The sequence below is a fragment of the Heterodontus francisci genome, chromosome 3 (genome assembly GCF_036365525.1).
Source record: "Heterodontus francisci isolate sHetFra1 chromosome 3, sHetFra1.hap1, whole genome shotgun sequence".
NCBI classification, from domain to species: domain Eukaryota; kingdom Metazoa; phylum Chordata; class Chondrichthyes; order Heterodontiformes; family Heterodontidae; genus Heterodontus; species Heterodontus francisci.
Window position 1 is genome coordinate 130,431,125 of NC_090373.1, and position 12,669 is coordinate 130,443,793.

Sequence of the window (12,669 nt, forward strand, 5' to 3'; positions counted from 1 at the left end):
GAGCCCTCAGGATCTTATATGTTTCAATCAAGTTGCCTTTTACTCTTCTAAATTCCAGCAGATACAAGCCTAGCCTGTCCAATCTTTCCTCGTAAGACAGCCCGCCCATTCCAGGTATTAGTCTAGTAAACCTTCTCTGTACTCCTCCAATGCATTTACATCCTTCCTTAAATAAGGAGATCAGTACTGTACACAGTACTCCAGATGTGGTCTCGCCAATGCCCTGTATAGCTGAAGCATAACCTCCCTACTTTTATATTCAATTCCCATCATGATAAACGATAACATTCTATTAGTTTTCCTAATTACGTGCTGTACCTACATATTAATCTTTTGTGATTCATGCACTAGGACACCGAGATCCCTCTGCATCTCAGAGCTCTGCAATCTCTCACCATTTCGATTATGCGCTTCTTTTTTATTCTTCCTGCCAAAATGCCACATTATACTCCATTTGCCAGGTCTTTGCCCACTCACTTAACCTATCTATATCCCTTTGTTGCCCCCTTATGTCCTCTTCACAACTTACTTTCCTACCTATCTTTGTGTCATCAGAAAATTTAGCAACCATACCTTCAGTCCCTTCATCGAAGTCATTTGTATAAATTGTAAAAAGTTAAGGCCTCAGCACTGATCCCTGTGGCACACCATTTGTTACATCTTGCCAACCAGAAAATGACCCATTAATGCCTACTCTCTGTTTCCTGTTAGCCAGCAATTGACAGGAAGTTGGTAGAACAGTTCTTTAACCCATTTATCACCACATTTGCCCCAGTACCATAAAGAATTGTACAGTAAGACCTTGAGAACATTCAGACCCTCGCACCAAGACTCCAGATATAAGGACTAATTTTACTAATCAGTGATTATGATGGGAGTTTCACTGATTGGGAGCACATTAATAATAATTAACTGATTAATAATAGGGTAATTAATATTAATGAACTAGAAATCATGGGGAGCACCAGTTATGTGCATTCAGCAACCAAGGCTCTCCAATAGGTGCATTCATTCATACAAATCAGCCATGCAGTGTTAATGCAGCTTACATCCAGAATAAGGGCGTGACAGAGGTGGAGGTAAGAGAGGAGGGTGAGTTGCACTATTGATTAGGGAGGACATCACGGCAGTACTTAGAGAGGATATCCCGGGGGGAACGTCCAGCGAGGTCATATGGGTAGAACTTAGAAATAAGAAAGGGGTGATCACTTTGATGGGATTATACTATAGGCCCCCCAATAATCAGAGGGAATTGGAGGAGTATATATGTAGGGAAATCACAGATAGGCGTAGGAATTATAGAGTTGTAATAGTAGGTGATTTTAACTTCCCTAATATTGACTGGGACTGCCTTGGTGCTAAGGGATCAGATGGGGAAGAATTTGTTAAGTGTGTCCAGGATAGTTTTCTGAAGCAGTATGTGGATGGCGCTACTAGAGAAGGGGCTACACTTGACCTCATCTTAGGAAATGAGGCTGGGCAGCTGGTTGATGTGTCAGTGAGGGAGCACTTTGGGACCAGTGACCATAACTCTATTAGCTTCAAATTAGTTATGGAAAAGGATAGGACTGGTCCTCAGGTTGAAGTCCTAAATTGGGGGAAGGCTAATTTCGATGGCATCAGACAGGAACTCTCAAAAGTTGAATGGGCGAGGCTGTTTACAGGTAAAGGGACGTCTGGCAAGTGGGAGGCTTTTAAAAGTGAGATAAGAAGAGTTCAGGGCTGGCATGTTCCTGTTAGATGGAAGGGCAAGGCTGGCAGGTTTAGGGAACCTTGGTTGACAAGGGATATTGAGGGTCTGGTCAGGACAAAGAAGGAGGCATATGTCAAGTATAGGCAGCTGGAATCAAGCAAGTCCCTCGAGGAGTATAGGGGATGTAGGACTACACTTAAGAAGGAAATTAGGAGGGTGAAAAGGGGCCATGAGATTTCCCTGGCAGATAAGATAAAGGAGAATCCTAAAAGATTCTGTAAGTATATTAAGAGTAAAAGGGTAGCTAGGGAGAGAGTAGGTCCCCTTAAGGATCAGTGTAGTAATCTATGTGTGGAGCCACGGGAAATGGGCGAGGTCTTAAATGAATACTTCTCGTCTGTATTTACCGTGGAGAAGGTCATGGAAGCTGATGAGTTCAAGGGAGGGAACAGCGATCTCCTGGAGCATATCAACATTACAAAGGAGGAGATGTTGGAGGTTTTGAAGTGCATTAAGGTGGATAAATCCCCAGGGCCTGACCAGGTGTATCCTAGGATGCTATGGGAAGCAAGGGAGGAGATTGCTGGGGCCCTGGCAGAGATTTTTGTATCATCGTTAGCCACAGGTGAGGTACTGGAAGACTGTGGGATAGCTAATGTTGTTCCTTTATTTAAGAAGGGCAGCAGGGATAAGTCAGGGAACTACAGGCCAGTGAGCCTTACATCAGTGGTGGGAAAGTTATTGGAAGGGATTCTGAGAGACAGGATTTATATGCATTTGGAAAGGCATGGTTTGATTAGGGATAGTCCGCATGGCTTTGTGTGTGGGAAATCATGTCTCACGAATTTGATTGAGTTTTTCGAGGAGGTGACAAAGAGGATTGATGAGGGCAGGGCGATGGACATTGTTTACATGGACTTTAGCAAGGCCTTTGACAAGGTCCTTCATGGTAGGCTGGTCCAGCAGATTCGAACATATGGGATCTAGGGTGAGCTAGCAAATTGGATACAAAATTGGCTTGGTGATAGGAGGCAGAGGGTGGTAGTAGAAGGTTGTTTTTCAGATTGGAGGCCGGTGACCAGTGGTGTGCCGCAGGGATCGGTGCTGGGCCCTCTGTTGTTTGTCATATATATTAATGACTTGGATGTGAATGTAGGGGGCATGATTAGTAAGTTTGCAGATGACAACAAAATTGATGGTCTAGTGGACAGTGAAGAAGGTTACAACAGGATATAGATCAACTGGGAAAGTGGGCAAGTGAGTGGCAAATGGAATTTAACGCAGACAAGTGTGAAGTGATGCATTTTGGGAAGTTAAACCAGGACAGGACATATACAGTGAATGGCAGGGCCTGGGGAGTGTTCTTGAGCAGAGAGACATTGGCGTGCAAGTACATAACTCCGTGAAAGTGGCAACACAGGTAGACAGGGTGGTGAAGAAGGCGTATGGCATGCTTGCCTTCATCGGCCAAGGCATTGAGTACAAGAGTTGGGACGTCATGTTACAGTTGTACATAACGTTGGTTAGGCCGCATTTGGAGTACGATGTGCAGTTCTGGTCGCCGCACTACAGGAAAGATGTGATTAAGCTAGAGAGGGTGCAGATAAGATTCACAAGGATGTTGCCTGGTTTGGAGGGCTTGAGTTATAAAGAGAGATTGGATAGGCTGGGTCTGTTTTCCCTGCAGTGAAGGAGGCTGAGAGGGGACATGATAGAGGTATATAAAATTATGAGAGGCATAGATAGGGTAGATAGCCAGAGTCTGTTTCCCATGGTAGGGGTGACTAAAACTAGAGGGCATAGATTTAAGGTGAGAGGGAGGAGGTTTAAAGGGGATCAAAGGGGTAAATTTTTCACACAAAGAATAGTGGGTATCTGGAATGAGCTGCCTGAGGAGGTGGTGAAGGCAGGAACAGTAGCGACATTTAAGAGGCATCTGGACCTGTACTTGAATGAGCAAGGCATAGAGGGATATGGAATTAATGCAGGCAGGTGGGATTAGTATAGATCGGCATTATGGTCGGCATGGAGGCAGTGGGCCGAAGAGCCTGTTTCTATGCTGTACAACTCTATGATTCTAAGAGGTAAAAAGGGGGAACCATCCCTATCATCTCTCACCTGTTGGTACAGGTGAAGGAAGCAGAAGTATTTAATTATCCAATGCCTCTTGGTAGCTCCTGAGGGAAATAGTTTCCAAAGCCAGTAAAGGCTATTTTAATGGAAGATTTACTGCGAAAACCACATTCTATTCCTGATCAACAGTAGTGCTACACATATCACCTGACTTCTGCATGTATAGAAAGCTTCTAAAGGAATCCAACTGGTTTAGCAGGGAAAGTCTCATCTGATATAATTATACAGAAACTAGTCGCATTGAAGAAGAATTTGCTGCATAGCTGGTAAATGAGGAGCTTTGATAAGTTGGAAGATAAGAGGCAAGATTTTAATTTCATCAAAACGGAACAGGAAATTGTTAGATTCATTTTTTTCTAGCTAGCTGGAACTCACTATGCACAAAGGTGGTGGAAGCAGAAATGATCAATGACTTCAAGAGGAAGTTGGATGGCCACCTGAGAGAAATAGATTTTCAGGACTGTCGAGATCGAGCCAGGACTGTAACTGACTGCATAGCTTCGTGGAGAGCTGGCATGGACTCGATGAGCTGAATTGCCTCCTTTTGTGCCATAAATGATTCTGTGACACAATACATATTTTATATTCTAAGTTTGTGTATGTGGAAACCTATCAAATGCATGTGATGAGTGCATTTACAGCATGTACGGCATTAAAGATTCATTTCCTTCCTTATATTAGTGGCTAGATTTTCTACTCAGCCTTTTAACTGGTGAAAGTATAGTTTTTTACCCGCCACAAGCCTGTGGTCCTGATCCTGGGTGATTTTCCAGAGTCAGGATCACTTGAGTAATTTTGGCAGGCTCCAGGATGCCCATTTAGGAATGGCTAGAGAATGGCTGTGGTAGGCTCTGGACATCTGTCACGATGGCCTGGATTTTGTCGGGTAATGATGGTGAACCTGTCAGTGTTCACTGTCATTATTCTACTGAAACTGACAGCAACATCTGGACTCCGCTCATGCCCAGAATAATACAGAAATCCAAAAGTTGCTGTCAGTAATTCTAAATTCGTCCAGAAGGTGTGCTGTTAAGGTCCCCCAGAATGCAATCCCTAAGCAATCGGTGAATTGACCAGAACTATCATTTTTACACTGTTAATGTCACTGTTAAAAAAAGCCTTGAAAAAATTACACCTTGTTAAATGAGCTATATCTGGGTTACTTAGCAATGTACTGACTTCATAATTAATGCTAAATACCCTCACTCACCCTGAAAAGCTAATCTTATATTTGTGGAATGTCAAACTTCTCATGGTAAAATTCCATATTTTAAAAAATTTTTTGAAGCTTGTTTATATTGATATTTTAGTTTCTATCTAAGTCCAATCATAAGCATTTATTTTGCTATCTATTTAAATTAAAAGTAGGGATTCTGTGGTGTTTACTTACTGGCTTGCTGTCTGTGCAAATTATTCAGTTTGATTGCGTGCTAACATCACTGCTGCTGCCGCATGCTTGGAAACGCTTTGGGCCCTCTGTTGTTTGTCATATATATTAATGACTTGGATGTGAATGTAGGGGGCATGATTAGTAAGTTTGCAGATGACAACAAAATTGGTGGCCTAGTGGACAGTGAAGAAGGTTGTCTAAGGTTACAACAGGATATTGATAAACTGGGAAAGTGGGAATGGGATTGGCAAATGGAATTTAATGCAGACAAGTGCGAAGTGATGCATTTTGGGAAGTTAAACCCAGGCAGGACATATATAGTGAATGACAGGGCCCTGGGGAGTGTTGTTGAGCAGAGAGACCTTGGGGTGCTGAAAGTGGCAACACAGGTAGACAGGGTGGTAAAGAAGACGTATGGCATGCTTGCCTTCACCAGCTGAGGCACTGAGTACAAGAGTTGGGACGTCATGTTACAGTTGTACATAACGTTAGTTAGGCTGCATTTGGAGTACTGTGTGCAGTTCTGGTCGCCGCACTACAGGAAAGATATGATTAAGCTAGAGAGGGTGCAGCCAGCACTCTTACATATATGCATATTGATGCAAATGTTCAATATTCAAGCTGACATTGAGATTGGTTGTGAAAGTAGATATATCGGCAGTAAAATAGTTTTTAATAAAAACAGATCTGAACAAGTGAATGTTTTCATTTGATATCTAATAATCAAGTAAACTGCCTCATTTCCAATTTGCCTTTGTCAGATTGGATTTCTTATATAACAAAGAAAACTGCCTCCACTTGAAATCTAATCCCCACACTATACTGGATTGAACCAGTCAAGTTTAAGAATGTTTAAATTTTCATGCCATCTTTATTGTAATAATGTAACAGAATAAAAGAGCAAACCATGAAACACTTACCCTTTGCATGTTCGTGAGTCTGGTTGAGAGCGTATTGCTGAATTCTCCAACTGTTGATGAATTGGAAAGATTCCACCGATAATGATATCTCCTGGGCTTTTGGCTCCTACAAAATCATTGGATATATCACAAGCTCTCACTGACGAGCAAAGAAAAACACAGCACCACACATGGGTTGCCTTCACAGTGAACATGGTCCTTAGGAATTTTTAGTTATTTAGTATTTTACACAACTAAATAAGAATTTAAATGCAACAAAATAAAACCTTACGAAGAAATTAAACTTTTCAAAACCGGACCTTTTGCTTCTGTGTATTTACTGGTATGTCCAAAAGCAGATTAAGCAGCTGCCTTTTTGCTCTCGGACAATATCAATGCACTCCCTTCATCTGCTGCGCACTGATACAATGAAATGAGTTGCCTTTTATTTTGACAGGTAAGTTCATGCCAGGAATTTCCCTGCCTATTTAACACATTGCGACAATATTTATTTTTCACTCTTCGTAGTTCCTGCTTTCGTTTTCATGCTGTTTAATGGTATCAGGAGACTTGAATAGTTGGTGATGTAATTTCAGGATGGAGAAAGTATGGTGATTCCAGGTTCGGTTTTTGGATACCTGTGTAATGTGTGTGAAACCTAAATATTTATTTGAAGGTTGTGGTGTTGATATTGTATCCTGTGATGTGTTAATAGCTGTGTGGTAGAACATGGCTACCCGAACCGAACCCGACTGGGGACATGTGTTGGGTTCGTGTTGGGTCGCGCTTCCAAGTCCGGCATTCGGGTCGGGTCAGGTTGGGCCGGGTTGGACACAGTGACAGCCAGGACGTCAAGGCAGGAAACGTGCATTTGGACTCAAGCACTAGTCTGCAGTGAGCGATTCCATCCAAGGTAGAGCACAACCACTTCAATAAAGTTGATTATATTCCGGTGGTCGGGTCGGGATGGGTCGAGTGCGGGAAAATGTCAAAGGACTCGGGCCGGCTCGGGCTTGGGTTGGATGTGGTTCTGTCAGGCTCGGGTCTGGTTTCATTTGCAGACCCAAGCAGGCCTTTACTGTGTGTTATATGGCTTTTGCTTTATTCATTGATGCAATGTGGGCAAGGCCAGCATTTAATGACCATTCCTAACTGCCCTTGAGAAGGTGGTGGTGAGCTGCATTCTTGAAATGCTGTAGTCCATATGGTGTGGGTACACCCACCATGCTGTTAGGAAGGGAGTTCCAGGATTTTGACCCTGTGACAGTGAAGGAATGGTGATATCGTTCCAAGTCAAAACAATATATAGCTTGGAAGGGAATCTGCAGGTGGTAGCGTTTCCATGGGTAGGATATCATTCTGCCTTGGAGATGGGCGTGGAGGTGGAGGCTGGGGCAAACAAAATGGCAAGGGTTGGCATTCCCAATGTTGCCTGGGCCCCCTGCAATTTTATCTGGAGTGCGAAGGGCGAGGAAGACCTTTCCACCCCAGGCCAATTGAGGCCAATTAATAGCAACTTAAGGGCATCTTCCCACCTCCACTTCAATTTTATTGAAGGCGGAGGGGCCTGCTGCCACTGGGAGACGCCCACCAGGTAAAGCCTGGCGGCCTGCTAGCGGGCTTTGTGGGGCGGTCCCTTCTTTGAGGACCCACCCCGACCCCAGCACCCTCTCCAAACCTCCCCCATCCACCTGTCCCGGGCCTCCGGGTGGCGCTGCCTATACTGCAGAGCTGCTGGCCTTCCGATTGGCTGGCAGCTCTGGAGGCAGGAGCTTGTCCCTTAAAGCAACACCATCCCTGATGGTGGGCAGTTAATTTGCTGCCCACCATTAAATCGCAACAGGGGTCCGAAGGAGGGCTGAAGTGGGCTCTTACCCACCTTCCAGCCTGCTGCAGGGATCCCATATCTCCGGAATAAAATCTGGCCCTGTGTGTCTGCTGCCCTTGTTCTTCTAGGTGGTAGAGGTTGCAGGTTTGGAAGGTGCTACTGAAGATGCCTTGACCTTGCTGCAGTGCATTTTGTACATGGTACACACTGCTGCCACTGTGCATCAGTGGTGCAGGGAATTAATGTTTTAGCTGATGGATGTGGTGCCAATCACACGGGCTCCTTTGTCTTGGATAGTGTCAAGTTTGTTGAATGTTGTTGGAGCTGCACCCATCCAGGCAAGTGAAGAGTATTCCATCACAGTCCTGACGTGCCTTGTAGATGGTGGACAGGCTTTGGAGAGTCAGGAGGTGAGTTAGCCACAATAGAGTTCCCAGCTCTGGCCTGCTTTTGTAACCACTGTATTTACATAGCTGGTCCAGTTAAGTTTCTGGTCAATGGTAACCCTCAGGAAATTGATGGTGGGATCACAGCAATAATAATGCTGTTGAATATCAAGGGGAGGTGATTAGATTCTCTCTTGTTGGAGATGCTCATTGCCTGGCACTTCTGTGGCATGAATATTACTTGCTACTTATCAGCCTAAGCCTGAACATTGTCCATGTCTTATGGACTGCTTCGTTATCTGAGAAGTTGTGAATGGAACTGAACACCGTGCAATGATCAGCGAACATCCCAACTTCTGACCTAATGATGGAGGGAAAGTGCTTGATGAAATAGCTGAGATGTTGGGAATAGAGCACTGGCTTGAGGAATCCCTGCAGCGATATTCTGAGGCTGAGCGGATTCCCTCCAACAACCACAACATCTTCCATTATGCCAGGTATGTCTCCAGCCAGTAGAGAGTTTTCCTCCTGATTTCATTGATTTAAATTTTACAAGGCCTCCTTGATACCACACTCGGTCAAATGCTGCCCTGATATCACTTTCATCACACCTCTGGAATGCAGCTCTTTTGCCCTGTAATAAGGTCTGGAGCCATGTGGTCCTGGTGGAACCCAAACTGGAAATTAGTAAGCAGGTTATTGGTGAGTAAGTACTGGTTGAATCACTGTCAATGACACCTTCCAATGCTTTACTGATGGTTGAGAGTAGACTGATGGGACAGTAATTGGTGGATTGGATTTGTCCTTTTTGTGGACAGGACACACCTGGGCAATTTTCCATTTTGTCGGGTAGATACAAGTGTTATAGCTGTACTAGAGCAGCTTGGCTTGTGCTATGGTTACCTCTGGAGCACAAGTTTTCAGTACTATAGCCGAGACATTGTCGGGACCTGTGGTCTTTGCTGTATCCAGTGCACTCAGCTGTTTCTTGATATCACGATCTGGGCTGAACTGAGTGGGAACACATTTTCTTGTGTCTCAATTACATAATATAGTAATTTGGTAACATTTTTAGGCAGGAGAAGACCTTGGGTCCATCAAGCCCACCTATCGATATCATTCCCTTGGTGCATTTCTAATAACCCTGAATCCCATTTGTTGACAAGAATCTAGTTCCTTCTGGATATCCATTTCTTGTTTCATTATCTGTGTTGGAAGTCTGCTCCATGTACTAACCACCCTTCTAGCAAAGAAAGTCCGTCCTGCATTACCCACTTTCCGTTGTTTTCCTTACTTTGTAATGTGACCCCTTATACTTGAATTATCTGCTTTTTACTATTTTAAACCAATTGCATACTCACTTGCATTTTAGTGCAGTTGTGTATGTTCTTTATGCAGTATTTACAAGATCAGACGTTGCTATAACGAGCCTATTAGTATCATTGTGAATGTTGGTATTGTATTTTAAATGCTTCAGGATTAGAGTTGCTGTTGGACTGTGGGGAGGACAATTGTGCCCAAACTGTTGTACTTCATCTGGGGCTATGATTTGCTTGGATCACTATTCTTGTGGGGTTTTTTCAGTCTTCGACCAGCACTCCATTTGAAATTGACTACAGAAAGTGATTTCGGTAGCCCTGGGCTGGAAAGGTATGGTGGAGGTTAATAATCCTCAGTAAACCTGCACAAATTTGAGATGACAGTTCAACTGAATTTCAAAATGAAAATGCACTTGGAATGCGAAGGACTCTGCAGTCTCGATGCTAAGTCACATTTGCACACTGTTGACTCTGGTTCACAAATCACACTAACACATTGGTAAACATTTTACACTAGTGGGCTAAAACATCAAATATGATTATTAAACAGTAATTAGGACTATTAATTAGTCATACTGAAAATTCCAAACAATAATATGGCATATACTACTGGAGCTGTAAGTCACTCTCAAACAGAGCCTTAATCTATGCTTGTGGAATAAAGTTAACATCATCGAAATTGACTTTTTAAATTATGCAGAAAACTCAGTCAAGAGTGCATTGCAGCAAAGAGCAGTAAAGGTCCATGGCAGTTTGAGTGAACTCCCACTGTAACTTCATTAGTAGTATGTTGGATAGGCTGGGAACTAGGCCAGGACCTGGATATGTCGCATTTGAATATTTTAGTGAGGCTCCCACCTATTTTGGGCAGGAGCACTGGTTATCTAAATTAAGGCATGGTCCAAAATCAAACTGGGCAGGTCCTAGGCAGGATGTAAGTGGTCATTACTTTCTAAATCATTTTCTTTCCACCACCCCAGTGAAACTGAAAAACAGGGCAATGGTGAAGCAAACATCGCCCCCATGGATTCAAATGCAAACTATATGGGGAAGAAATAAACTAATTTAATCGAACTGGCAGCCTTGACAGAAGCATATCAATCTCAGTAGAATCCACAGAATAAATGAACGCTATGTGTAACAGAACATTCCAGAAACTATAGTAGCATAATTTATGTTCAAGTATACATTTTTGATTTCATGTTGGATTGTCTGGTGAATAATTATTGCATCTTGTTGAGGTTAAAGTAGGAAATGTTTTTTTTTCAAACTATATAACAATCCATTTAATCCCATTCCCCTGTGTTATGCGAGCACTTCTATTTTTCTTTGTAAAATATGTTTTAAGAAATTGTAGTTGGATTGTGGGCACTGATTCATCTGGAATCTTGAAGAGGCTGAACTGTGTGATTGCTTTTAAAAGAAGTTACCAGAAGGTTTGGACTGAATGTAAACAGGTATTACTGGAAGGTACCTGTTTGTAAAGAACCCAGAAGAAGGTTGTGTTCTGACAAAGAAGTGGCAAGCCAAGAATTATGGTTGTGGCAAGGTTTGTTTTAGGCCAATTACCGCCCTATCAGTCTGCTCCCGATCATCAGCAAAGTGATGGAAGGGGTCGTCAGCAGTGCTATCAAATGGCACTTGCTCAGCAATAACCTGCTCACTGACGCTCAGTTTGGGTTCCACCAGGGCCACTCAGCTCCCGACTTCATTACAGCCTTGGTCCATACTGGAAAAAGAGCTGAAATCCAGAGGTGAGGTGAGAGTGACTGCCCTTGACATCAAGGCAGCATTTGACCGAGTATGCCATCAAGGAGCCCTAGCAAAACTGGAGTCAGTGTCTGTTTCTGGCAAAGGTGGGACCTGTACAAGTTGGATGGGTTGCACCTGAACCGGAATGGGACCAACATCCTTGCTGGGAGGTTTGCTAGTGCTGTTGGGGGGGGGAGAGGGGTTAAACTAATTTGGCAGGGGAATGGGATACAGAGTGGAGGTACAGTAGGGGATGATGCTCAGTCAAATATAGAAGAGAAACTGAGTCAGTCTGGAAGGCAGAGCAAATATAGACCTGTTAAGGCACAAGGGGAAAATGCAAGGCTGGATTGCATCTATTTTAATGCAAGGAGTCTTACTAGTAATTTTTTTTTTTATTCGTTCATGGAATGTGGGCATCGCTGGCCAGGCCAGCATTTATTACCCATCCCTAATTGCCCTTGAGAAGGTGGTGGTGAGCAGCCATCTTGAACCGCTGCAGTCCATGTAGGGTAGGTACACCCACAGTGCTAGCAGTTAGATACAACTGAGTGGCTTGCTAGGCCATTTCAGAGGGCATGTAAGAGTCAACCACATTGCTGTGGGTCTGGAGTCACATGTAGGCCAGACCAGGTAAGGACAGCAGATTTCCTTCCCTAAAGGACATTAGTGAATCAGATGGGTTTTTACAACAATTGAAATGGTTTCATGGCCATCATTAGACTGGCTTTTTTTAAAATTCCAGATTTATTAATTGAATTCAATTTCCACCTTCTGCTGTGGTGGGATTTGAACCCATGTCCCCAGAGCAATACCCTGTGTCTCTGGGTTACTAGTCCAGTGACAATATCACTACGCCACCACCTCCCCATTCGCCACCGCCTCCCCATAAGACAGATGAATTGAGGGCGTTGATTAGCACATGGGATTATGATATTGTTGCTATCACAGAGACATTGTTGAGGGAGGGGCAGGACTGGCAGCTCAATATTCCAGGGTATAGAATCTTCAGGCGTGACAGGGGAGACATTAAGAGAGGAGGTGACATTGCACTGTTGATCAAGGAATCAATTACTGCAGTAAGGAGGGATGATATCTTAGAAGGTTCCTGAAATGAGGCCATATGGATAGAACTTAAAAACAAAAAGAGGGCAATCACTTGGCTGGGAGTGTGCTACAGGCCTCCAAACTGTCAGGGAGAGATAGAAGAGCAGATATGTAGGAATATCTCAGAGAGGTGTAAAAATAATTGGGCAATAATAGTAGGGG

General features: G+C 43.6%; 1 protein-coding gene across 1 annotated transcript in view; it reads right to left on the reverse strand.

Moving 5' to 3' along the window:
- Window positions 1-8,818, reverse strand: part of LOC137367142 (G-protein coupled receptor family C group 6 member A-like) — a 32,745-nt gene extending 23,927 nt beyond the window's left edge. Inside the window, exons 1-3 of the mRNA XM_068028582.1 lie at window positions 8,571-8,818; window positions 7,995-8,159; window positions 6,137-6,343 (exon numbers count right to left, since the gene is read on the reverse strand). Of these exons, the coding sequence (XP_067884683.1) occupies window positions 6,137-6,343; window positions 7,995-8,159; window positions 8,571-8,818 (620 nt within the window). The remainder of the gene's footprint in view (window positions 1-6,136; window positions 6,344-7,994; window positions 8,160-8,570) is intronic.
- Window positions 8,819-12,669: the final 3,851 nt, after the last annotated feature.